We start from the raw sequence: 25,686 nt of genomic DNA, 5'->3' as shown, positions 1-25,686 counted from the left end.
ACCTGATTGAGGACTGCGTCTTCTGCTTAGCTTGCACGCTTGCACCGCTTGCACCACTTGCACAGTAAAAAGAAATCGCCAGATTAATAAAAAAACAAATCTGTAAACATTACATTAACGGTAATTAAATTATACAAGTGATATGTCATATATTTACTACAGATTTTTTTACATTTTTAGGATTTCATACTTCTGGTTTCACAAAACGCGACACGGCGAGTTAGCCCGTTTCGGATACTTTCGGTTTGAATTCAAAGCGTGGCGGCGTGGCGACGTTTTGGAGTAGTCGAGTGTGTTGTGCCTTCTAAATGCATGAAAATATATTTTGACATTGTACGCGCTTCAGAATGTGCAGTGTTGTGTGTAACATTTGACGCACATAAGCTGTTGAAGACGTGTTGTTGCCTTGCCAGCGTTGTGGAAATGATGGCCTCCTCACGAGTTGACGACGTTTGCTATTTTGGCATCTTTTTAGCATTGCTCTTGCGATGGGGTACATCGTTGTACCCCTACTCGGGTACGATTCTAAGTTTTTTTCCCCTGCTCTCCTACACTGATGTTTTGTACTCCGTACAACGTTAAAATCTGCATGTTTCAGGCGCTGGTAAGCAACCCATGTTTGGAGATTATGAAGCTCAGAGGCATTGGATGGAAATTACTGCGAACCTGCCAGTTCACGAATGGTAAGGCTCATGAAAAGCCAAGTACACAACTAACCTACCGCGACGTCCTGAGTACGAACAGTTGACAACATCTACATCTTACTCAACAGGTACAGAAATAGCTCCCAGAACGATCTGCAGTACTGGGGGCTAGACTACCCTCCACTGACGGCATACCACAGCTGGATATGCGGGAAAATGTAAGATCAGAATTACTTGTGAGGCCACACAACCAGTATATTTGTACCACGACTCTTTCTTCTAATACTGTAGCGCTTCATTTATTGATGACCGATGGGTGGCCCTTCGGAGTTCCAGGGGCTTTGAAAGTTACGAGCACAAGTTGTTTATGCGATATACTGGTGAGTTTTTCTGTTCCAACACACGTGCAGAGGCTGTGATTCACGGAGGAATTTTATTTCCAGCATTGATTTCGGATGTCTTGATATTCTTTCCTGCAATTTTCTACTTCTGGTTCGCTGCAGCAAGATCTTCCATAATGAAACCAAGGGATATTGTAGGTCACATTTTTCGTACAATGCTATTTTACATCCTCCTTTGGGGTGTTTGCGTCTTGACAGCAACTTTATTTGATGATGGTGATAGGGGAGTTTCATCGCCAATAGAATAATGGGCCACACAGTGGGACCCGAAGTCCAATGGTGTCTAAAACAGTCAGAGGAGCATTGAGGGCAGAGCATTGGTGGGCTGGATTCGACCGTGGACCAAGTAATTTTGACAAAAAGAGGGGGGGTGAGGGGGTGAGAGCAGTAGCGTCACCTGTTAGGAGCTTCCGTACACTCGGAACTATTTTACCAGTACTGACGTTGGCTCTTCTGGCAATCATTGATGGAGCGTTGCTTGTTGCCGACAAGAATTCCTTTACCTAAAACGTTATGGTGCCAATTCGGCTCTGATAATCTATTTGTGTGGTGTATTAATCTTCAAACTCATCCTCTGGGAGTAGGGTTTCTACCTTGCTGTCTACATCTATAAGCGTAGTGTTGAGTAGATCGAGACATTCTATTCGCTCCCTTGAATCACTCTGAGTGCAGTCGGCAGCTGTTAGGCGTTGATCAAGTTCCTTCAGTATGGTAGTGTTCTGAGTACTTTCAGTTTCGTGAAAAGTTGCACCCTTTCCATGATGTTTGATTCGAGACAGAGCTGTAGTCCTCCCTGTCAATGTACGATCGGTGATGGTTCTTTTGTTGCGGCTGGTCGCGGCGAAGCGTAAAAGTTTGTAACTCATTGGTGTAAGAATCTATTTCATGGGTGGATAAGGGAGTGTAAGAGCGTCCTTTTGCGCTTCACGGGGATCAGCACGACAGAAATATGTAAACCGAAACCAATTAATTACTGCAACAAATGACCCTCTTTGGTGACAGATATTTCTCTAAAATGTGCCCACTGAAGGTTCCAAAAGGGGTAGTGCCCATTTTATGTCGATGGCACCCTGCTTTCACGAAACCCATTTTGAATTTTTATTTTAATAATGAACACTTCCCGCTCATTCAGACAGTGCACAGCTTGTAGGTAGTATAGGACAGATACTTGTAAAAAAGAAAGTGTCTCGATAGGTGCACCCGTTTGCGAATTATTTAGTCCAGGGATTTAACTGAAACACCCCGTATAGTGCATCCATTTTCTCAACTTTCTCTAAATCACAGGCAGTGGCAAGCACAGCGATGCTATTGCATCCAGGAGTGATTCTGATTGACCACGGACACTTCCAGTATCCTTCTGTCAGTTTTCATTGTGAACTGCAATCGTTGTAGCACCTTCATTCCATATTCAGATATAATTGCGTGAGCCTCGGCTTGGCCTTGTGGGGCATTGGGCTTGCGGAGACTGACCACTTGCTGTTGTCAGCTCTAGCGTTCTCACTCTCACTTAATTATAAGCAGATGGCTTTATATTATGCCATCCCATTCTTCTGTTACCTTCTCGGCACTTGCCTCACAAGAAAAGGACTGCTCGCCAAGTAAGTAATAAATTATTGTGCTTTGTACTTTTTTGTGCGCAATTAATTCTGACTTTTGTGAAATGTGTGTTTCCGTGAGGTGTGGCGCCCTCTCGAATGTCGTCTGCTACTGGGTGAAAACAAATGTACGTGAGGAGGCAACGCGGTTTCACGTCTTTCGTTCCAGCATACTGCGTGTGTTCATTTTTTGAGTGTCCATCTTAGGTTTCGAGCCCTGTTTCCGCTGTGTCTCTCTGTACAAAGTTTGAGCGTCCGTTTGATGCATGCAACATGACCCTGTTTTGAAGAAGATGAGGAAGAAGGTTCTTGTGCTTGTGGAGATGAGTGCAGACATTCTGCATTAAAGCCGTTTGTTATCGTTCCTGGGTCCTTTCCTTACATTTTGGTGCCGAAACCCAGGAAGCATAGCTTCACTCATTGACGGAAGAATTCCAAGAATGGGAAAATGTATATAGTAGCGTGAGCATAGTAATGATTCCGGCTGTTTTCAGCCAGAATGAGGGCCGCACATGCGCTGTGCATTTTCATGCAAATGGTCCATTGTGTGTCCTGAATGTGGAAGTATACAGAGAAGTGTTTCTACAGATTGAGGCTGTTCTTATCACTGGCGGTCGTCGTAGCTATGACGTTTGCAGCTTGTTGGGCACCATATCTAAGGAATTTGGATGACACTACACAAGTGCTGAAGCGCTTGTTCCCGGTCGGCAGAGGCCTTTTTGAGGTGAGTGCCCAAGTCAGCTTTGCAAACATGAACTAGAGCACACCCCAAAAGTCTGTTCTTGTAGCTGAAACAGTGGAAATCTGGAAAATACAAAATGTGCCTATCTGTTAGGGACTGTGCGCTTCTTTGGGCTGCACCCAGAACACTGCGGCAACGGTGCTGCAAGTGGAAGATTTGAGACTCTGGTCACCATGCACATTGGCTGTTCCACTGGGAAATGTGCAGGTTACTGTTCCGCAGAAATTTGATTGTGGATCGCCGTTGAAGTGCAAACCGCTCAGGAAAGCAAACTAAATGCTGGCAATTGTCCCTATCAAAATACGGCCATTACACATTCCTCAGCGTTTGTCAGTCGAAGCTACACGACGGTTTAGCACAACTTTCAACCACGGAAGGCGTTTGCTGTGCTTCTGAACTTTAGTGTACAGCGTTGTGTTATTTGGGAAAACATGATATGACACAAGGGGTCCTTATTTGAAGAGCTTCTACAAAGTACTTCATTTCACGAAGAACCCTTAGCAGTTTTTTATCCTCCCGTGATACTATATTACGAAGGCTATACGCAGCCTTTTTCTGCCTCTTAAAGCACTGGGTATCAGAGAAAGCTGCATACCCAGAAGTACTGTAACGTTACTGGTATTGAAAGTTCCATTTTTATAACTCCAGGATAAGGTTGCCAACATTTGGTGCACCCTGTCCGTGGTGGTCAAACTGAAGAATCTTTACTCGCCTTCCCTACTTGCGTGGCTCAGTGGAGTTCTCACACTGGCTGCGGCTACTCCGTCTGCGGTCGACCTCTTGCTACGTCCCACGACCGAACGCTTCCGCCACTGCCTCGTACGCCCTTCTCATTCGGTCCTGCTGTTCTTACAATGAGGTGCTAACTGCATATACAGCCTTATCATTTTTGACTGTGCTTTGTTTCCAGGTAAATTGTTCCCTAGTTTTTTTTCTTTGTTCCTACCAAGTTCATGAAAAGACCATTCTATTCCCTGCACTGTAAGTCGAATTGCACATAGCTTATTATCAGCTTGTGTCCACATTTCTGTGAAATGTCTTTTTTTTTTTTTTCAGAGCCTTTTACCTTTTACTTCACAAGCACCCAGCGTCAGTTCTCTGGTTCTCTATAATAGCTACATTCAGGTACCACAATTTTCTTGTCTCATAATCTTAGTGCCCCAGAAGAAAGTACACCCAGAGCCGCAAGATAGCAGTAAGTTGGTTTGAGCAACACAGGGCTACCCAAAGCAAAGTAGTGTGGTTCCTGCGCTCTGCAAAAATACAGAAGGAATGGCAGATGCTGAAATTTTCATCAGTGATTTATGGGTAAGGCCCTGTGTTTTAGAGTACAACCTGTTTCCTACCCCTGATTTGTGTCGACGTCAGTTAGGGTAAAACGCGAAAACGAACTTGGCAAAGTGCCAATTCAGCCACCGATACGGACACTACAGAATGTTAAGTACTGCACGCTCGGCATAGCTGTGTCATATGTTGTGTTCATGTAAAATGTGAGAATCACTTTCCTTTTATTTTTGACCCAAAAATCTGCTTTTCCATCCAATATCGCCTGATTTACCCCATTTTATGACTCCTGAAATAAAACCTGATTTTTACTCCTGGATTTTCAAAAAACATAAAACGTGAAAACGCAAGGCCCTGTGTATGTAGTGTTTAAAAATTGTCAGAACTATTCAGCTTTCAGATTTGTTTCGGTACACTGTGGAAAATGAAAAACAGATATTTCCTGTGCCCTTTCAATACGCTATTCCACCATTTTCTTGAGCCGTCGGTGAATTGGTGATGCTTCAAATCTAATTCAACATTGTTTGTGCTTACACATAAAGAAAAAAACGTGTTTTGCGCCTGCCAGGTGCTCACCACTCAAGGCTGTCCCCTCTTGGTTGGTTTCATTCCTGCGTTCTCTCCTATTTCCAAAGAGGGACATCCAACACACTCTCAACATCCGGCATCTGCTCTTGCTGTGTACTTCATCAAATTGCACAAAAACTACGCCTGTAGTTAGTGTGGGATTTTCGGTACTACCGTCAGTGGTTAGCAGGAAATGCATCAAAATAAATGTCGTACCGGGGTTTCTGTTGCTACGAAATTATGCCACCACTTTTGTTTGTTTGTTTGTTCATTTTCACAATCTATTGACAAAAGACGACCATGTGGCAATTTTTATATCAAATATTAATGCATAACATGCCCCAAATGTATTGTTTAGCTCCCCAATACTGTTCATTTATTTTATCTTTACTACAACCCTGTAAATTATCCTTGGTTACTCTCCCTTTTGTCGTGGTCCAACGGAAATATCAGCGTTTTTGCTTATGTATTCACAGATGCCTTGTGTCGACCAGTCATGAAACTTGTTATCGATATGTCAAGGACACAATATTTTGCACAATTTTTAAGAATCTTGCGAACCGCAACAAAACGAGAATTGTTTCTGTTCAACAGCATGTTCCCGCTCCTCCTCAAAGACGGGCTCGTCATCCCGTACATTGCACTTGGAATGCTCAACGTAGTTTTGTTCTACAAGGCATATCTCGAAAAAAGTGCATGGCCCCCAAAATTTACTGTAGTGGTAAGTGAAGTTTGTTTGGATTATGAAGTTTCATCTTTCCCGGTTACTATTACATACATTTTCCTTCCTTCCTGCAGTTCACGTTGTCTGTCGTCGGTTGCGCATTACTGAATATCTGTCACCTGGCTGTGCAACCACCAACAAGATACCCTGACCTCCACACAGTTTTAAATGCCATTTATAGTTGTGGGCATTTTGTGCTCTTTGCTGTGTACACACATTACTTGCAGTTTACTCTCCCTGCAGAGAGGTACACAAAGGTCAAAAGGAAATGAGCTTCTCAATCCTGTCCAGTCCAGGTTTTAGGACAAGGAGATCCCGCTACATTCTGTACAGCGAATTGAAAACTTCAGTATCCGTTGTTTAAGTAGTCTTTATTCAAAAAAATAACTAGTTTTACATATAGTGTAAATAAGTCTTGGATAACATTTCTTTCACTGAATTGTGTGTGGTCACGAATATTTCCATTGCATAATGAGTACATTTCTGACTAAGGCACTTCTGAGGCTTTTTAACAACACATGCATTTCTGCTATGCCAGAACAGTTTCCTTGCAGCAGACTCTTGATATTTTATTTTTATTTGGAAGGGTACAGGGACATTTTGTACTAAATATACAGGGCAACACACCCTTACACGAAAAGAATAATAGCATTGTTTCAAAGTACCTTTCATACTTAACATAAACAACCTTAACTACATGCGTTGTGCATAGAGCCTTGTGCTTTGGTAAAAACCCCAACATAAGCCACCCGACTCTTACCCCTCTGATTTGCATCACCGTCACTTCGGTTAAAACCCTGAAGAAAACATTGTGCACACTCACACACTTATTAGGCAAAGGTGAAAATGAAATACAATGCACTCAGCATAAAACATGGAGACAAAGTTCTAGTTTTCCACAGTGTCTCCAGCAATATATAATTAGAGCCTGAAGTTTTCGGGAAATATTTATTTCTAAATTTGGGGTGTAAAAATCGGGTAAATAAACATGCACACTAAATTCATGCGAATTCGGGTGAAAAAAACTTCCAGTACACTAAAATTTTGAGAGAAAACGGGCTCTATTACAAACGAACTGTACTGGTTTGGTACAAACGGTGATGTAACTGCATTTGCTGCCAAACAAGTAAGTTATTGCATTCCTACATACGTCGCAGTGAAGGCAATTTGCTGGTTAAATATGGGGTTTCACCCTACAGTGTCAACCTTCAATTCGGGGAAGAATCGAGTAAAACCCTAAAACTTCAGGCTCTAAATATATTTGCCTCTGTACACTAAGAATGGTTCAGCAAACAACTCAGATGGAGAGTAATCACTGGAAATTGCTAAATGGTTGATTGTGTCAAGGAAACGAATCGGGGACGGCCGCCGGAGTTCCTGAGAAGCACTGCCCATAGAAGCAGGTGTAGCTTGAAAATACAGATCTTCCTTGTCACTTTATGCGCAAATAAAGTGGCCAAGGCAAAACATGTTTTGGCAGAGCCTCTTCATTGCACAAGGTGGCAAAAATTTGACAAACCATCACCACCTGTGCATGAAAGCTATTTGGTGACAGTGTTGCAATATTGTGACAGTCCAATGTATTATAACTGCTTTTACCACGTATAGAGCATATATGGTTAAAACAAATAATTGCAACAAGAATTCTATTGTGGATGGCATGCATATCATCTTTGTTATAATGCTGCAAATATCACAAGAATAACAGCTTTGGCACTTGGGTAATGTTAGTAAGGCAAATAAACTAGCAATACATAGTGAATACATTGCATCCAGACTAGCTATGACACCACATGCTCAAAGGCAAGGTCATGTGGAATACTTATTGTACAACGCCTGTAGATATCACAATATGAGACTGGACTACATAACATAAGTACATTGTGGGAACAATCGTATTAAGTAGCAAATCGGGAAGGTGGTAACGCTTCCCTAGTCTTCAGGGCGCACTGCCTATGCCTACCCTGCTTCAGGTGGTGTTAGACAGGTCCACTGACCAAGCTCGGCAGGTTTTACAATGAATAACATCCGGGATGTAGTGCAATTTACAGCAGGTGTTCACACAGGTGTCTTATAATTTTAAGCATGACATGGGCAGAGAAGCTGTATTCCGAATATAGCAAAATTGTAGCATAGTAGCCCTGAGAAGAGGCACTGTTTGGGCATTCACTGAAAACACATTAGCAAATAAATAAAATTGAATTATTGCCTGCTTACTTCAATAGGCTGTGCACTAACTTACATATACCTACAGATACTACTATTCAAAATCAGGCTTCAGGGATTTGGCTGTAGCAGTACAAATAAGATTTGAGCCCTGCACATATACTTCAGCATTTATCTTGCATGACTGGAGCACAATGATCTATCCAGGAGTTTTTTTTTACTCATGCTTTGAACAGGACGGAGGAGAAGTAGTATACTTTAGTAAAGGTGATTAAGCTCAGCAAGGCCCCGATGGCAAACGTAAATTACAGTTGAAACTAGACTCTCGTGCTTCCTGTACTTCTCTCGAGTAATTGCATCAGTACATCTCATATATCTGGCTCCTCGTAGCCATTTGGGTCTTGGCTCAAGTACAGGAGACCCAGCCTGCTTGTGTGCATCCAGTTTACTGTTGTAGCATCACTGCATTGTACTGGTCATTATGATCTAGGTCCTGCTATCCAGCTTTCATACATATTCCACTATCCAACAAGAAAAAATCTGATAAGGTGACATCCACTTTTTGAGGAGAACAAATCTCTAAATTGAGAATACATTGTCTTGCATCATAAAGCCACAAATTATTACATCGTTTGTAAGCAGTCTTCCAAATGGGTATCCCTGTCAAGTACGAAGTACCACAAGCCCATGGGAGTAGTGAAAATGTGCCTCGTCTAAAAGATGTTATCAAAGAAGCACCGCGCCCACATAACTGTAAAAGCATTCACTTGTGGACAATGCATATCTGGGTGCCGACACCTTGATAGATTTTGTTTAGACAGTTAAAAATTCAGTTACAGCTGATGAGCATATGTGCCTGTGCATCAGTTACATCCATTACTATATTGTAACCATTCTCAGATACTTCCCTCACATAGCTTTATGTACTGTAAAACCCTTAAATTTTGCAACATCAGTCTTTCATGGATTGGATACAGGTTAAGTATTTGCCGGCACTAAATTTTGCAAATTCTAGGTGCTAAAATTCGTGGCTTATTTGGCTTACTTCATGATAAGCACAAAGCACATTTTGTGAACGCAACATTGCACATGTTTGTGCTGTGAAGCTGTTCAAATGCTTACCAGCAACCTCTGCAACTAACTGTGAAGATAAAGTTTGTGATTCCAGCATAGTTTCTGAAGTGGGCAATCTTGCTAGACATTTTTGTGTGCCCCTAAAATTTTTCAAATTGCAAAAATATATGGTTCACAAATAATTAAGGTTTTACAGGATATCGGTTCCATAATCCAATCCAAAATACAGAACTATGTCATAATGCAGTAATGCGAATGAGGCACGGGGGGGGGGACAATGATGATCCATTCTGCATAACAGTGAAGCGTTAAAAAGGCCATGGCAACAGTGATGGCAGTGTGCTTAGTAAGTGTAATGCATCTGAGAGCCTGCACGCAGAACTCTGGCATTGCGCATGAGCTAGTGATCACGGTCATGGGCACCATTACGGGGGGTGGGGGTGGGGCGTTGCCTCCCACTGGCTTCCAGAAACATAACATGTACAGTTCATAGCAATGTTCACAACGAGAGCACCCATTGATCATTTAGTAACCGTAGTGTAAAATTCATGCAACACTGAGAAAACGACATTAAAAATGTGACCAAATGTTACAACAACAAATGTCCAGCTATCACATTACATCCCTTAGCTTTCACCCACGGCAATCTTTGGCTTCAAAAATGCGTCCAAGCTCCCCTTCTCGATGGCTTCGGGAAGCCACGGCTGCAAGAGCAGTTCCTCCAGAAACCACCTCTGCCAGTCTCTCCCCGTTGAAGTGACGACCAGGTATCGCTGGTGGGGCTCTTCGTGCCCACTTATGTAGAGGTCCTCCACTCCGGTCCACCGAAGCAGGAGCTCCTTAACACCTTCCAGGTTTCCGATTATCTTCTTGTACATGGTCTCCTCCTTGATAGGAATCCGGACCGGTTCACTTTCCGTCACCAGCTGATTCAGTTCGTGGAGCACAGGATCGCACGGCAGACCAAAATGACAGAGATCGAGCGACACGGCCGCGGTACTGTACGCCCGCAGCGCCACCATCGGCAGGTGGTGACTTTGCGTTTCGCCGGTGTAGCCGCCGCCCGCGCACACGTCTTTTCTGCACGCTTGTTTCGGTAGCTCTTGGTGGTCCGTACACCAGTGCAGAAAGTGGACAAATGTGGTTCCCGTTGTCATGCCTACTGCTTCCTTCGGCGTAGCGTTGCCACTGCAGTCGGGAAATATCTTTGGCGATTCTGGTTTCATTGTGGAGTTTGTCAGGAAGTCCAGAAAGACGGTTCCAATGCACTCCTCGCAAAGTACTGGTCTTGCGCTCTCGCTGCTTTCGTCTCCTCGGAGCAGGGCTTCCTTCTTCAGCCACATTTTGATCAACTTGAGAGCATCCTCAGCCGGTTTAGTGATCACCACACCGTTCGGCTTTAACTCAACCTTGTCGTCCCACCGAGCGCAAACGTCGTCATAGTTGTTTGCGAGCATCTCGTCCACCAATTTGGCCAATGTGTTGTTGTAGTGTTGTCCTGCGTTCGTGTCAGAAAATTGTAAGATTTCTACTAAAACATCCGAGATGCACCAGGGAAAGCTGTAGTAAGTGGTTTCCACAGCATCCTTCCCATACACCGCCATGTACCATGCCGACGCTTTCTGGAACTTTCTCAGCACCTGCTCACCACCTGGACAGACCCCTTCTTTTTCGAGTTCAGCTTTGAGTTCATCAAAGAACACGTTCCGCGTTGTCTCTTTTATGAACCTCGTCAGTTTCTCAACCAGGTCTTCCATGTTCAGCTTATCCGTCGTTGCGTTGTGGTAATGATCGAACAAATTTATCGCACCAGCCATAGCCTCGCCTTCAGAGTTCATGCCGTACTGTCGGAGTATCCTGCTCAGCTGGAAGTTGTACTGTTCCAGCGCCGCATTTGCGGAACTGCGGTAGCGCTCCCAACCGGGCACCTCAAGCGCGGCGACGCTCCCGGTGTGGCACCGGCCCGACATTCCCACGGCTGCTTCGAGAGACCGGCAGGCACGGTACAGCTGACCCAGCGCACGATTGGAACGGTAACTCATCTTGTGGTCACCCTTTTCCATGAAGTCCGGGTACATGACGGGACGCTCGTCCCGGCGGAGAAACGCCGTTCTGCCCGTCTTCGCGAAGTCTAGGCACGTGCTCACTTTCTCCGCAATCGACAAGCAGCGCGGCGAGTAAATCCCGTCAGGTTCTTGATCGGCCCACGCTAGGTGAGCGTTGGAGAGGACACCAATGGCATCGTTTTTTATGTAGTCGCACAGGAATTTGATCATGTCGTCAATCTGGAAAGAAGTGAGACTAAGTTCAGCTTCGTTTCACTTTCGTTTTGTGTCCTCGAACATGCGATCAGCATGCAGTGTTCAGCAGTTACACAATGAAGGTGGAACATTACTCTTTTGACTGCACGCAGAACTTTGAAGGTAAATTTCAATGTGACTGAGCATACCAGCGCAGAGTTACTACGTGAAACGTACAAGGCCAGTTATCAAACCAATCAAAATGGCAGGGCTGCAGGGGTCTGTTACGAGGCTGCTCCCTAGGGGTGGCACCGCGACGTGCAACACCCAAGCAGGTGCGATCGCAGTGCTCTTCTGCGATAACAGTTGTTTCAGTGACGTGTCTGAGGAGCAGAGTCTCAAGTGCTCCTTGCAACACTGACCACTTGGATTGTTTTGAATACCAAGTTTGTACAGTTCACAATTGTAACTCTACGCTGCGATGCTCAATCACTTTGAAATTTACTAGGATTGAATCTCCTTCAGTTTTTCTATATGTAGACAACACAATGTTCCACCTGCATCGAGTAATAAGCGAGCACGGCATGCCGGCACGGGTAGACTTTTATGAGGGCACCCTATAGTATAGTCGCCGAACGATAATTCGGACTTTCCAATTTTTCTGACAAGATTCTTGGCACCGTCAAACTCCCCGTAGAACCAACGTATATTTCCGCGTTCAATAATTCGGACCGTTCCTCGGAAGGCGCGCTTGATTATTCGTACTTGTATCGATTCAAACGTGCACGTTTTTTTTTATTTACCGACAACCGAGCGTCAGAAATACGGCAGACAAATGTACTCCCACACCCGAGACTTTGTACTGCTTCTGCGACACGAAGGCAACGAAGATAATTCGTCATTCCTGACACGACGCGTGCGTAGCAGCGCAAGCAGTAATGCTGAGCTTATTTGCGCGCTAACAAAACTGAACGCTTCGCTCCGGATGCTTTGCAAGAACTTCCGGTACCTTTCAAACCACGTCCTAGACTACGAGTATCGGAAATACTGGAATGCCGACCTCAGCTTCAGGTGGGGATGTGGATGATGTCAATAAGATAGACGTATTTAGTAGAAGCGAAGACACACGTTCATCGACGATTGACACTAAAGTGACGTCACTGTATGACACTTCATCAACATCAACGCAGTCTCGGGCACCGACAACATCTTAAAAAAAGGTAAAAACGACTGCAGCGACGAGAATGTCGATCTTTGCCATGGAGACTACACTGATGATGCACTCGCTGAAATTCGCCACAATACGCTGTTGAGCATTCGCAGCAAAGCAGACACATATAGGTTCTTTTTTTTGTAAGTCGCTTTGAATGTTCTTAGTGAAGGTCTTTGAAATAAAGCAGATGTATGCGATTCACTAAAGATGCAGACTGATTTCGTGGCTCCTTGAAGTCCGAAAAATCGGTCTGTGACTGTAATGCATTCACACAACTGTGCTCCATTTTCGAAGCCAAAAAGTGAACAGTTTTGTCAAGGTGTCAGGGATAAATACCGTTATCTCTCCGTTGCGCTGTTGCACATTTCGGTCAGAGAAGTTCATCGGCTTTTTATTACTGGGAAAGGACAGCCTAGCATCCCATATGACTACATACTCGTCACCATCAAGGTCAGATCCTGCAAGATTATGACAAGGGTTACAGAAGAGAGAACATCCAGCGCTCCATGACAAGGTAAAGTCCTGTGTGGGGGGGAAAAGCAGCAGTTGCAAAACAAAATCACTCAAAGTCAACTCCAATGGACGAATAGGGTGAATGGAGGAATACCTGCCATTTCATCGGGATGTGGCCTGGGGCCCTTTGCCGGAAACACGACGCAGTCGACAACATGATGCAGCCTCGGAACATCAACTGCTGTGAGCCGCCTCACATCACCAGGATGCAAACACGGGCACTTGGTGACCACAACCGTTCCAGAGACAACATGTTTCGGAGCTGGCTCCGTCACGTGAGAACCCATCTCGGTGTACTGCACAAATACTTGGCCGTACTCGAGAGTGTTAGTGGTGTCCATGACTCCCAGCATGTTGCGTGCCCTGTTGACCGGCAGAGCGATCCGAGTTTTGTAGCGTAGACCAGCTGGTGAAGGCATACAAGAAAGAGTATATGTATGAGTACGTATGCTCAACCTCTGCTCATTTGCTGATGGATTTCTCTCTCATGGATTTTGATTGGCTATACTCAACAATTCTGTCTCTATTCTGACTGTGGAAAGATGGACAAGTTGGTTAAAGTTGATAGTTGAATAGAAAGAGCACACTAAACAAAACCAGGCAACAATGTTGTCCATTTTTGTTTTGCGCGCTCTTTTCATTCACCCGCATCTATATTCTTTTCAATACAATCCCGTTCCTGCCCACATTTGTATTTTCTGCAGCTCAAGCAAACATTTACGGTCTTCCTCTGAGTTCAACAACTGCATAGTCTTGTGTTTGACGGCAATATTCGAAGGGGGCCACCCTCAGCCACTGTTTCCTTCTGCACATTCACTGTACGTAAGATACTCAATGTTCGATTCCATGTGCACACTACATATTCAACGCTGTATTGCATGCGAGACCACTACAACGTTCACACAACTGGTACACCCTGCACGCCGCCACTTGTCTCAACAGGGCCCGTCATTGGCTAGTTGTCCAGTGCCTGGAACGTAGCATTACTACAGGTCTGCACATCGTGGTGTAGCTGCATTCCAAGAACGAGGAGAAGGTCACGCGGGTTATGCTTTTTGAATGGTGCTGTTTCTTGGTAGATTTGTGCATTAGGAGCAAAGGAATTGCATATGTGGATATTGTAAGCCACATTCTTTCACGAAGCATGATATAGTTGCAGAATGTTTGGTTAGCTGTTTAGCAAGCCTTTAAGAACGTGCTAAACATTCGCAAGTTGCCAGAAGCCTCTCGTTCACTCGTTCTCGGTAACAAGAGCTTCCCAAGTAAAAAGCCCACAATGACCCATCTCTGGCAATGGCAGTAATGTGGTTGAGGTACTGTTGATGCTCTGTGCTTCAACAATGCAAAAGCACAGTCATTACGTGCTGTCAATGTAATGTGAACTGTGTGAACGTGCGAGGATCTAATGTAACTTGAAACGACTACGACTCAACTCACCTACGGCACTCTTGTATACTGCAAGCAACATTGACCGAAAGAATGGATCTTGAGTTAGCATATACCCAGCGTGTGAAAGGTCTCGGAAAGGTAGTGGAAGCTTGGCCATGGTGCTCAACATCTCAATGGCATTCTTCTCGGATACTAATGCATCTGTATATTCAAGAATCATGTCTTCTTGTAGCCGCAGGAATACTTCCACAGAAACGCCGAGCTGCTCCAGAATCGTAATCAGTGGTCTGTTCAGAGTAACAACTCCTGCAACAGAAGAACTTGTCAAGAAATGAGAAGCACGATATCAGCAGGTTGCGTTGCAAAAACATACTTGGGGCAGAGACCTTGATGACTTCCAAATAGCGGGAATTAGTGCAAGGAAACTTCTTCATACTGGGACGCAAGCACAGCAATTTTGTGTCAGGCAGTTCAGGATTGATGCAGAGCATGCCCTTTGCACCAGCGTATCGAATCTGAAGGGCTGACGGTTCCTCCTGCAGCTTCAGTTCCTTGTAGACCTATGTCAAGAGAGCACAGACATAAATACTTCCGCCGAAATGCCCAGCGATCGAAAGCTACCTCTTTCGCGAGTGCAACTGACATCATGCCGACGCCGTCTGAGAACACGTATGGCTTCTTGCTGATGGGATGGGTCCCACCAACAACATCCGGGACTTCCTTCACCTGAGACCCAGGAACGTAGACTGCCTGTTCCGTCGACGAGAAGCACTGACCCATTCGTGCCATCCGCTTTGCCACATTACGAATGTCTTCGAAATGTCCCATCCAGGTCCGAATGGTTGACGCAGAGTTGGAATGTTCGTCCTCAGCGTACATCCATGCGCCGTGGTCGCGCAGTTGACTCGGGGATGCTGCGAGGAACTTGAAAACCCGGAATCCAACCTTCAAACCGTCGCGCATCATTCGGCCAACTATCACATCAAGGATGGCATCGCGCGACGAATGGAGATGGAGCGTGAAGGACAACTTAGACAAGTTATCGTCCCGGAAAGACGCCCTCAACGCATACTCCGCGTTGAACTCGCGCAGGACGCGGTTCTCAAAGTGGATCTGCAGCGGGCGCAAGATGAGACGACCAGGGGTGATGAAAATGCTTCGGACAAGGCAAGTCCCCCGAGCTAGAGGAGCCGGTGGGGCAGCAAGAAAATGGTTGAAGGTGGCCTCAATCGCATGGTGGAACAAAACCACATTTCCAGCATCTATGCTCGTCATGATGTGACTCAATGCACGCTCGAGGGCAACAGAGCTTTGGAGAGCTCGGTTGGGCAGGGATTCCATCAGCATTCCAAACTTGTCCTCGGGAAGCAGGGACATCTGATCAAGGACATCAAACGTGATGAGGAGTACAGATTTAAAAGCATACGCGCAGGGGAAAGGCAGCTGGCGCTGCATTGCCTCGCAACCTTCGTGGACGGCCCGAGCTCGGGCCGTATCGCACGCGAGGGTTCGCACGGGACAGAAGTGGATCGCGACGGCACACCGTTGCGAAAGCCTCCCCAGGAGCCTGTGAGCCAATGGGCCGTCCCTGAGCGAAAGCTTCACGACCAACCCGCCACAGAGAGAGCGAACGTCAACTTTCCCACCGATGCAACGGCACCCCAGGGTGAGGTAACGTTCCCAGCGGATCTTGCCAGACTTCGAGTTATCTTCGAAGCATGGTGCTTCACCCATCAGCATGGCGGGACTCTTGAGATGGAAGAAAATTTCTGTGCTGTTTTTCTTTTTGCATACGAGGACCTGAAATGGAGAAGTCGGATCACGTTAAAAACGTAGGTGGTATTTCCTTTCAGCTTTTCTTTATCTGGAAAGACAGAGGCTCGTGTTTATTTTTGACAAGAAAAAAAAAAAAAACTACTGAAATTGTTGAAATTCTGGTTGTATCTATCACGAGCACTTTGGGATGTAGAACCGGTGCCAGTGATTGTCTAGTAACTTGTCGAACCATTAACATTTTGTGTATCAGGGGCATAACATTTACATAAATTGATATTGTAAACGTAATACATAGGTAGACATGCGGGGTTGTATCATGCTTGTTTTATGCTGCAGTACAGGAGAGTATTGTATTGATTAACCAGACTATTCCTAGTACATTTGTCGGACACTGTGAAATAATCACATTTTCAGAGCTTTTCAGAGCATTACAGGAAGACTGGGTTTTGCTTACAGGTACTCAATGCTCGATAGAATAGCTGCTTATACATTCCATACCTTAAGAATGTTCTGGTAGGCAGTGACAAAGCGGTAGTTCGACACTGTCTCACTGCAGTCCTTGTGATTGAGATGCAAGTCCAAATACAACACTTTTTGGTCATGCTGGAAGCGGGCAGTGAGCCTGTAATCACGATGACCGTCTGTTGGCTTCCTTGTGAACTTCTGGTGCTCAATAAATCCATCCAAGCCATACAACGTGCCAAATGTCAAAGAAGACAGGTTGACTTCCCAATCTGTTGGGTGGCGTGACCGTGGAAATGCTTCGTTATCAAGTGGAGTCAGCCATTGGAAAACACCTTTGTTCTGCCTTCCCAGGTCACACCAACTTTCTCCTAGTCGTGCAAAACGACTGTGTGCTCCAAACCATTCGACGCCACCAGCGTTTAAGACTGCGTCTGCAAAGTATGTCTGCTCCTCGTAGAAGTTCTTGCGTGGCTTTCTTTGAACGTCTCCTATCTCATATGTTTCACCCTTGTTTAGTTCAGCGACGTGCCTTTCGAAATAATCGTGATATGCACAGAGAAATCTGTCACTGTTCTGCTCACTGTCTGGGAGGATCCATGTCAGTCGAATTTTTAGCTGGCATGTGCTGGAACTCATGCTGGTTCCTGCAGATCGCACTGTTGTGTGCTATTTGTGCAGCTCCTGTGCTTGAACTTTTGTCATTCTCTGTAAAACAGCAACTTCCAATTTTTAACACTGATGAATCGGAACGTCCCAGAGAAACCTGTGGTGCAATGCGGTTTGACCCCACGCATACAAATCAGTACGAAATCACAAAACTGCAGAGTAACAAAGCATTCCTTCGATCAGGATAAATAAGCTTCCATTCACAAAATCTAGACTTCAACGAACTGCGATGTCGGAAGATACGCCTAGCTGCGTAGATGAAGCCCTTAATGTCAACAAACACCGTCCGCTCATTTCTGCTTTGGTTGCAAGATAAGGGCAACGAGTATAAACAAACCGAAAGTACTCCAATCGGAGGACGTAAGAGAACTATACACTAAGGTGCTAGACATTGAAAAGGGTACCCTATTTTGCGACTCACAGTATTCAGCAGTAAGTAATAATCGGGACACACCACTACACAACAACGTGTGCTACTCCGTAGCGAGCGAAGGTAAAATATGTTGTGAAACATCTAAAACCAATGACCTATTTTGTCGATGATCCTGTTCATATGGCATGCCCTCCTTTCGGTTGGGTTTGTTTTGTAAAACCTAAACTGACTTTCAAAGATAGACAGAACGGCACATCAGCTAACACATCCAATCTAACATACCTTTGTATGTCACATGTAGTCATCAAACTGATCAATAATTCCCGCCTCCCTAGCTTCCTACGAAGCCGCATGCCACATGCAGGTTTCGACTTGCGTGCTTTCGATAGGTGAAATTAGTTAATTGATTTGAATCTGTATACTTCACCTAGTTCGCGTGTAAATAAACATTTTTGCCTTCTTTTTTATTTCTTACCTTATTCCTTTTATACCAAGTTTTTGGTGACAGCAGCAAATTTTTTACGCATGCGCAATTATGCGGACTACCATTCCGTCTGTTCGGCCTATGATTTCGGTTTCAATATTCATGATGCTGATTGAGGTTTTATGGTGCACAAGCAACTAAGGCTATAGTGCGCCAAATATTCATTAAAGAGACCATAAACGACCTCGCAATTTAGTACTACCCGTGTGACTAAGTCTTCAATGAGCAGGCCATACAAAATGAGATAATGCAGACTATTTAATCTTTGACTAGTAAAATCTTCAGTGAAGTACTTCACTCAAAAACGTGAAACGCCAGCAGCATCTGGCTATCAAGTATGGTGATCTAGCAACAGGAACGAAAATATTAATGGAATACGATTACAATTATAAAATTACGATTTTATGCTAGCTTAATGGTGTATCGAGATGCAGTCCTGGTGGGCATCAGGTGGGTCCCTCAGGATACTCAGGAGCTTGCCAACATCGTCTATAAAAAGAATGTATTTGTAACGTACATCTAGTTTCACATAGTGTACGCATTGTTACCATGCATGCTGCAATACATGCTTGACACTTTGCACAAGAGGAAAATGTTTTTCGGCACATGACCCTTTGTAATCGTCCCGGTCGACCTGGGTAAGCATGACGCAGAAATCTGGGTGCTTCTTCACGGCTAACCGGACCTGTTAGAACATTTTTGGATGGACACATAAGACTTATAAGAGCGGCATGACGAACACCTTTACCTTATCGGCAATTGTTTTTTCGGTGTCGTATGCTATCCACAGTGATCCTCGGCGAGCATAATAGGCCATAGCTGGTGCGACGTACTTCATTTCCTCCCAGCCCTTGTTGCAGATCTGGGATTGGCCATGTTTTAAGTGCGTGTATCAGACAATGTAGTATCAAACCTATCAAACGATATCAGTCGGTCAGTGTAGTACCTCATCGTATGCTGCGTCACCCGAGTGCTTCGCTGGTGCTCCAAGGCCGTGGTGATTTTCATTCTCGAGGGTGAATTTGTTTCCGCCGAGAATTAACGTAAAGCAAATGTGGGAGGAACGAGCTTTTCTTGCCATGGATGCCAGTTTTTCAAGTTCCTGTTCCTGCAGTGCAATAACAGCAATCCGTCGAGCGGAGCACGACTCAAGCAGCATAAAATGTGTATTCTGTGTAACGCTATAACGTCTTAGGGCCTTCGAGGTTTTGTCAAAATAAATAAGATATCCCTATAGGATTAAATTCCCCAGCACCGTGCGTGCTATTTTTGTCACAGTTAAGCTGAAAACGGCCTCTTGCACGTAGCTGATAGGCTCGCAAGCATATTGTTTCTGGATGCATGTAGGAATGTATGCAAAAGGAATGTATGCACGCGGTCTTGAATGTCTCGAATGTCTTGCACGCGTATGCTCAAATTGCCCCCTCAACACTCCAAGGGTAAAAGGTAGTAATTTTACTCCTTTTGGGGACTAGATGCATTATTACAACCATTAGTCCCTTTAGGGACTGAATGCACGAAAATTTAGGTAATATTTGTAGCGCGTTCTGGGGAGTAAAGTTCGGTGTCATGGTGGGACTAAAATGTGGAGTAATTGCAATCTAGGAATCTAGGGAACTAGGAACTAAAATTCTTCCCCAATTTAAGTCCTTCCTTGGAATGCATTATGTCATATATACTACCCTGTGAGCGGCGCATACCTTTGCTGCACACTTTAGATAACGATAGTGATAATTAGATAATGATACTGTTAATTAGATAATTGTTAGATAATGATGCGGCATTACCAGGAAAAGATTGGCGGTGCTGTTGTCGTACCTCCGGTACGGGTTAATGAGCGTGGTACGCTCATCTTTGTGGACCACCTGGCTGGTACGGAAGCTCGCCATATCCGCCATCCTACAACGAAGCGGTACATGTAGTATGGACGCGCCCGTGTGCGCAAATATATACTATATACAAGTCGCACAGACTCACGATAGAAGCTTGAGGAAGGCCTCTTCGACGGTCTTCTGCGTCTGGTCGATCCCCAATGTAATCAAATGCTTGTGCCTGAAGGCCTTGCGGAGGGCCTGCGCAGAATATGAGATATTCTTAAAATAGGGTACCCAAGCGGTTAGGGACCCACAAGGAAACAAGGGCTCTCGATCTGCGTGCACAGAACCAGTGGCTTATCCAGAATCCTAAGCACGGGGGGGGGGGGGGGACTTCATATGTTATTGCCGTCAGAGTCGATTACTGCGTACAGGGGTACTGGGGTAGTCAGCCAGACTCTGTCCCCATCCTTTTCTTTTCTTTTTTCTTCCGTGTTAGGGCCGCGAATCAACTGTGGTTATTAGGGGCTTCACACGTGGACAGGTTCAAAGAGGACAGCAAAAGGATGTGGGGGACAGAGGAGTTAGTATGCGTCTTCGGCAGACTTCTCGGGGAACGGTGCGGACATCTGTCCGAAAGGTCTACCCGAAACCTGGGGGAAACGTCAGATAGCACAGCCGGTGGTGAGATTCGAACCTCCCAATCTTCAGCATGACCTACAGGAGTAACCACGAAAGAGCGGATGCTCATATCAACTCGACCATGCAGCTGGCATAATAGTCACCGTCATCAGGCTGAAATACCAAAGCCCCCCCCCCCCGTTCTTTGTAGGGAATGCAGAGAAAACATGAAGAAACAGACTGGTGTTTCATCAAACATCTCACAAGCCAGCAAAAAGGGGGCATTCGCAGCCGGCATGATACTCCGCGTGGGTCCACAGACGAAGCCATCTTGAGCTGATACCCTCTTATTCGGGTGATGGACCAATGGGGTCGACCCACCGGCAACAGGGGGGAGAGGGAAACTGGAGAGCTGCGCAGTCGACAGCGGACCTACTTGCACAGCGTATTCTCAAGTCTCAAAAACCTTCAGTGCAACGGAAAACAGTGCACTGGGGGTTTTAGAGACTTTAGAATGTGTCATCAACCCGTCCGGATTTAGCGTGGTTTCAATATGTGTATTATAATGCTCGATCCCCATGTTTTTTGCCCTCCGCGTAGCAGACGCAAGCAGCGCTACCTGCACAACGGCGGTGATGTTCCCAATGGTCCTGGGAAGGGCTCGAATCCCTGACAAGTGGAGCCCATCGATGCGATGACTCTGGACCCAATTGAGGGCGTCATTGGCCAAGTGGTCGTAGTCTTTGGAGCCTCCACGTAGCATCGAGTCCATGTGCACCGACATCAGCAGCTTCACCTCGGAAGACGTGTCCTGAACGTGTGTGAACTTACGAAAGGCATCTGTAACATCATTGGGAAATGAAGACAGCTTCCTGGAAACGCTTCCATCGTTACCTTGGAAACGGTTAAAGTGCCGCTACGGAATTAGAATTTCGTATTATAGATCAATCGTGCTAGGCTCAGTATTGAAAATATAAATGCGGCCTAGTGAATATTCCACGAATTTTTTTTTTAAGTATGTGACATCACTGTGAGCTCTGGCGTCTGTCTCCTAGCAACAGTACGCGGACCTTACCGTTCTCCCAAGGATTACCCTACACCCACCCACCCCACCCTGAAATTTCTTATATTGCCCAGTACAGCTCGGCTATCAATGCATATACCGTTGGAAAACTGCCAGCAGCTGTAGCGTACTGCGCACTTAGCAGACGACACTTAGCAGATGACACCGTCAGCCCAGCGTCTTTTCCTATCGTCTGCTACGCACTCACGTGACAGTAGAGAGCTGTGACGTTTTTCGCATCTCCCGCTGCAGTGTCACTCTAATGGCGAATTCGGGTGGTCATTTCGTGGTCTAGCGCTCGGAAATTGTTAGGTCGGCGCCCGAGCTGGATCACGTGACCTTTGCCACCCGAACATGAGTGCCAGGAATCTAGCGGTTTTAGTCACTTGAATCACGCTCGGGGCATCGCGGTCGCCCGTCTTAGGGTTCCGTCGTCTGCTAAACCACGTGAACTTCCGACATGCGGGCACTCGCCGCCGTTGCAGTGCGCATGTGACAACACCGGATATAGTTGGGCAACCCGCTGCTTGGTCGTTTTGAGACCGGGCGAAAAAAGTGCTAGCTGGCAAATTCCGGGAGCTCGGAAAGCGCCACGCGAATATGCGATATTGCTTCGCTTTGACCAAGCGAACATGACTGCTCAGGATCTGGCGAAAGAGTTGCCACGAAATGACCACGCGAATTCGCCATAACAACGTGCTGTGTTCGAGGTGATGGAACCGTACGTATGAGTGACCTACCGGGGTCATAAATAAAGAGCGGGTCCTTGCCATGCTCATAGGAATTCTTGTTCTCTACACTGGCCAGGATGAGATGAGTGCAGAGCCCGTATGGGTAGACGCCGCTGCGATACCGGGGGGAGAACCGACACAGCAGGGCACGCTTGCGCTCTCTCGCAGATGGCGCGGACAAATCTGCACGTGAAAGTTCCAGCTATTGCCATCCAAGAGTAATGGTCTGGTGTACTTGTTTGCTATTTTCCTCCAACGTTAAAGGAAAAGTTCGCTTCCTGACACCGTGAGACTCCTTGACTCCTTCCCAGGCTCCCATAGACTCCCTGAGAAGGGAAGGCGGAAGCCCATGGTACTCAAAGGCAGGTACTCAAACCGGCCCGCTTGCCGAGCCGCTTCGCGACTTCCCACCGAGTCTCTCACATCACGACCTCCGTGGGAGTTCCGGACCCACAGTTTGGAGAACACTGGCTGCAATAGTGCACTACCCGTGAAAACAGATACCAACAAATCCATGCTTTGAGGGCGAACCGTTCCTTTAGTCACGTTGAACTTTGCAGTCTGTGCGTGTATAGTTATGTTATGTCTCGGACTTACATTGTGTTGAGTCAGCTTCAGCCGCTGAAAGTCATATAGTTAAAAACACGTTATTAGAAATTCAAGGACGTCGCGAAACTTTGTTCCTGTTCATGTTTCAATGGCCGTTGATAAAATGTGTCCAAATGTCTTACGCATGGCGTTGCTTTCGAAGGCTTTCTTGATGGCGGACAGAGACTCCTCGGTGCCTGTTAAAAGCGATTACGTGCATGAGAATTTATTATGAGAAAAAAAAAAGGGGGGGGGACAAGAAGGATCAGGGTACTGAGCACGCTTCCTCAAAAGCTATATCCCTCCACCAGTTCCGTACCAGAGACTTCAGTGTCCGCTCTGGAACTGCGGATCCTGAGACGAACTGCAGTAGAACGTCATTAGTCTTAGCTCATATGCAATATGTTGTAAATTGCGTCACCCGGTTACATACCGTCCTCCTCTGTTCTCTTGGCGAATGAGAAAAGCGCGGCAGCACCAACAGCCGTGACACTAACAACAGCCAAGATAAGGCCGTGCTGCTTGTTGAACATCCACCGGCGAGAAGCCATGCTTTGGTCAATCCTGCCAGAGGGCATCGAATATTTAGAATCTTCGTGTTGCAAAAAATGCAAGAAAAAAAAAAGCCTGCTTGTACGAGCGAACGTATGTAGAATAAACCCCGCACAGCAAAGATTAAGTGAAAAGAATAAGAAATAAATAGGCACGAGAGAAAGAACGCACGTAGGTAAGCTTTGTAGGACCGTATTAATTAAACTGATTAGTTGATTAATTTTGCGGCTGTTGCGCTGATCTACGGCTAATCCAGTAGGAACTGCAAAATAAACTGCGAAGTCTTCCAGTCTTTCAGGTAGATAGTGCCAGGCTTTTAGCTAAGTAATCTATACAAGTAGGATATGTTTCTAATGCGTAAACCCCATTGCCCTTGTAAAAAAACGACCGTCATTCATTACACGTCAGGCAGCGTGCATTTCGAACAACCAATTAGCTGCCCACAACGTGATGCACGTCGTACACTCACTTTTTAACTGGCTGAGCCTTTACGGGAACAATGTGACTAAGTTTTCGTTCACGCCGCACACTTCCTTCGCTGGAGTCCATTCGAGCAGCCTCCGTACATTCCTTGTAGCCCTCCCCCCGAAGACCGTTCTCGCGTTCTTCTTCGTCATCGTCGCAACAGATCCAAGGCAGGCATCTTCTACCATGGAAGGTTATGAAGAATATGTGCTTTGAGGAAGAGGATTTGTGGTTTTGTGAGAGAACTGCTTTGTGTAGAATAACAAGGCCGTGGGTAGAGTACGCTTCCTGACTGAAGGAAAATAAATCGGTCCGTTGGCGGAGAGTGCTCAATCCGCCGGAGGGGGGCTGGGGGGCATTGCATACGCTTCGTGATATACGGGCACTTTGCCCACGTGCTTTGCCCCACGCTTCATGCACGCAGATGTCGAGTGGGGTGTCTGGGATTCCGTGTAATATGGCAAATTTTTACGAGATTGTCATGTTAATTCGCATGAACCATGCGATTTTTCGGATATCCCTCGTAACGTTCATCTTGGGTGAAAGCTGGGTAAACTTCACGGAGGGGCGTGTCCCCTTGCTTCCTTGGGAAAGTTCCGGGGTGGGAAAGCTCCCTCGCAGTCGGCGCCTATGTCGATCAAAGAAATGTGTGTATACCACTGTGGAGAGAAGCATAATCCAGTCATTCCACATTTATTTTTGTGCAGTAGATTCGCATGGTTTAGATTGCTGTTTGGAGGGGGTCCCGAATGAAGCTCGGTCCAGCGCCGCCAGGCGCTGAGAGCGCCGCAGATGATGCACGAGGCAATACAATGTGAGATACAAGGGTCGTTCAAACTTGACCGAGTAATGTATTTTTTTAAATACATGGAAAATTCGGGAAGCACTAAGCTACGCCACTTTCTCGAAGTACCCGCCGTGCGCAGACACCGCTGTCATCGCTGTGGCAACTCTTTGAAGCCTTTGGCGTAGAAAGCATTAGTTGAATGACCCTTGCTCCAAAAGGTCCACATGGATGACACTCCGCATGTCCCAGAAGACGGTGATTTTCTTTGGCGGCGGGGAAGCCTTATATCGCCATTCCATGCTGCTTCTTTTTGTCTCGGGGTGAAATGATGCATCCAGGTTTCATCACGTGCTATGAATCCCACTGGGATTGAAACCAGTTCAGCAGCTGCTCAGAGACTGCCATGCGCGCTCCCTTCTGGTCACAAGTGAGGTGTCGGGGAACCCATTTTGCACAGACTTTGCGGAAGAGTAAGTATATACTTGTACCATTCACACATATGTGTGAATGATTGTCTCCACACTGCCGACACTAATACGTACAACGATGGGTTACAATGTCCCGAACTGTTGCTCGCGGGTTCTCGATGACTTGCTCAACGCCTGCTTCACTGGCCTGGACTGCAGTCGGACGAACGTGTCCATCGTGGTCCATTCATAACCATACATATCCCGTCCTTCGCCAAGCTGTCTTTCCATTCGTACACTCTTCCTCTTGACATCGTTTGTTCCCCATTCTGTGCTTGCAAC

At 45.9% G+C, this 25,686-nt stretch overlaps 3 protein-coding genes across 4 annotated transcripts; 1 reads left to right on the top strand and 2 right to left on the bottom strand.

The window, feature by feature from the left end:
* The first annotated feature begins 219 nt into the window (after positions 1 to 219).
* On the top strand, positions 220 to 8,163 carry LOC135391173 (dolichyl pyrophosphate Man9GlcNAc2 alpha-1,3-glucosyltransferase-like). The gene is made up of 13 exons (XM_064621305.1): positions 220 to 517; positions 599 to 683; positions 773 to 862; positions 936 to 1,024; positions 1,088 to 1,179; positions 2,330 to 2,394; positions 2,458 to 2,643; positions 3,229 to 3,364; positions 4,031 to 4,201; positions 4,293 to 4,363; positions 4,439 to 4,507; positions 5,828 to 5,954; positions 6,032 to 8,163. Exons 1-13 carry the CDS (start codon positions 313 to 315, stop codon positions 6,227 to 6,229), a joined length of 1,584 nt encoding a protein of 527 aa, XP_064477375.1. The 5' UTR covers positions 220 to 312; the 3' UTR covers positions 6,230 to 8,163.
* LOC135391172 (uncharacterized) lies at positions 6,310 to 18,204 on the bottom strand. Of its 2 annotated transcripts, none has more exons than XM_064621303.1 (8): positions 18,115 to 18,204; positions 16,827 to 17,498; positions 15,174 to 16,352; positions 14,926 to 15,112; positions 14,601 to 14,858; positions 13,258 to 13,569; positions 12,987 to 13,108; positions 6,310 to 11,482 (listed from the first exon to the last, which is right to left on the bottom strand). In XM_064621303.1, exons 2-8 carry the CDS (start codon positions 17,427 to 17,429, stop codon positions 9,824 to 9,826), a joined length of 4,320 nt encoding a protein of 1,439 aa, XP_064477373.1. In that variant the 5' UTR covers positions 17,430 to 17,498; positions 18,115 to 18,204; the 3' UTR covers positions 6,310 to 9,823. The 2 variants fall into 2 exon arrangements, with proteins under 2 accessions (XP_064477373.1, XP_064477374.1); XM_064621304.1 differs by lacking the exon at positions 18,115 to 18,204 and adding an exon at positions 17,988 to 18,107.
* Positions 18,205 to 18,560: 356 nt separating this feature from the next.
* LOC135391060 (chitinase-3-like protein 1) lies at positions 18,561 to 25,581 on the bottom strand. Its single transcript, XM_064621150.1, has 14 exons — positions 25,493 to 25,581; positions 24,155 to 24,331; positions 23,567 to 23,697; positions 23,453 to 23,497; positions 23,277 to 23,330; positions 23,143 to 23,166; positions 22,555 to 22,728; positions 21,371 to 21,591; positions 20,294 to 20,388; positions 20,104 to 20,215; positions 19,263 to 19,424; positions 19,065 to 19,178; positions 18,865 to 19,001; positions 18,561 to 18,805 (listed from the first exon to the last, which is right to left on the bottom strand). Coding segments are annotated over exons 1-14 (1,536 nt in total). The 3' UTR covers positions 18,561 to 18,804.
* Between the last annotated feature and the right edge of the window lie 105 nt (positions 25,582 to 25,686).

This window comes from Ornithodoros turicata, chromosome 4 (genome assembly GCF_037126465.1).
Source record: "Ornithodoros turicata isolate Travis chromosome 4, ASM3712646v1, whole genome shotgun sequence".
In the NCBI taxonomy this organism is placed as follows: domain Eukaryota; kingdom Metazoa; phylum Arthropoda; class Arachnida; order Ixodida; family Argasidae; genus Ornithodoros; species Ornithodoros turicata.
Note: the sequence above shows the minus strand (reverse complement) of the source record. Positions and strands in the feature narration are given on the sequence as shown.

What these genes read in the sequence shown, in the direction of transcription:
- LOC135391173 (XM_064621305.1), top strand. Translation starts at nt 313, where the DNA reads ATGAAAATATATTTTGACATTGTACGCGCTTCAGAATGTGCAGTGTTG. An exon ending in ATCGTTGTACCCCTACTCGG is followed by an intron (nt 518 to 598) that starts GTACGATTCTAA and finishes TGCATGTTTCAG; the next exon opens with GCGCTGGTAAGCAACCCATG. An exon ending in TCGGCAGAGGCCTTTTTGAG is followed by an intron (nt 3,365 to 4,030) that starts GTGAGTGCCCAA and finishes TTATAACTCCAG; the next exon opens with GATAAGGTTGCCAACATTTG.
- LOC135391172 (XM_064621303.1), bottom strand. Translation starts at nt 17,429, where the DNA reads ATGAGTTCCAGCACATGCCAGCTAAAAATTCGACTGACATGGATCCTC. An exon ending in CATCAAGGTCTCTGCCCCAA is followed by an intron (nt 14,859 to 14,925) that starts GTATGTTTTTGC and finishes CTTCTGTTGCAG; the next exon opens with GAGTTGTTACTCTGAACAGA. An exon ending in ACATCCCGATGAAATGGCAG is followed by an intron (nt 13,109 to 13,257) that starts GTATTCCTCCAT and finishes ATAATCTTGCAG; the next exon opens with GATCTGACCTTGATGGTGAC.
- LOC135391060 (XM_064621150.1), bottom strand. Translation starts at nt 25,581, where the DNA reads ATGGACACGTTCGTCCGACTGCAGTCCAGGCCAGTGAAGCAGGCGTTG. An exon ending in AGCGGACACTGAAGTCTCTG is followed by an intron (nt 23,331 to 23,452) that starts GTACGGAACTGG and finishes CGCTTTTAACAG; the next exon opens with GCACCGAGGAGTCTCTGTCC. An exon ending in AAAAAACAATTGCCGATAAG is followed by an intron (nt 19,002 to 19,064) that starts GTAAAGGTGTTC and finishes ATGTTCTAACAG; the next exon opens with GTCCGGTTAGCCGTGAAGAA.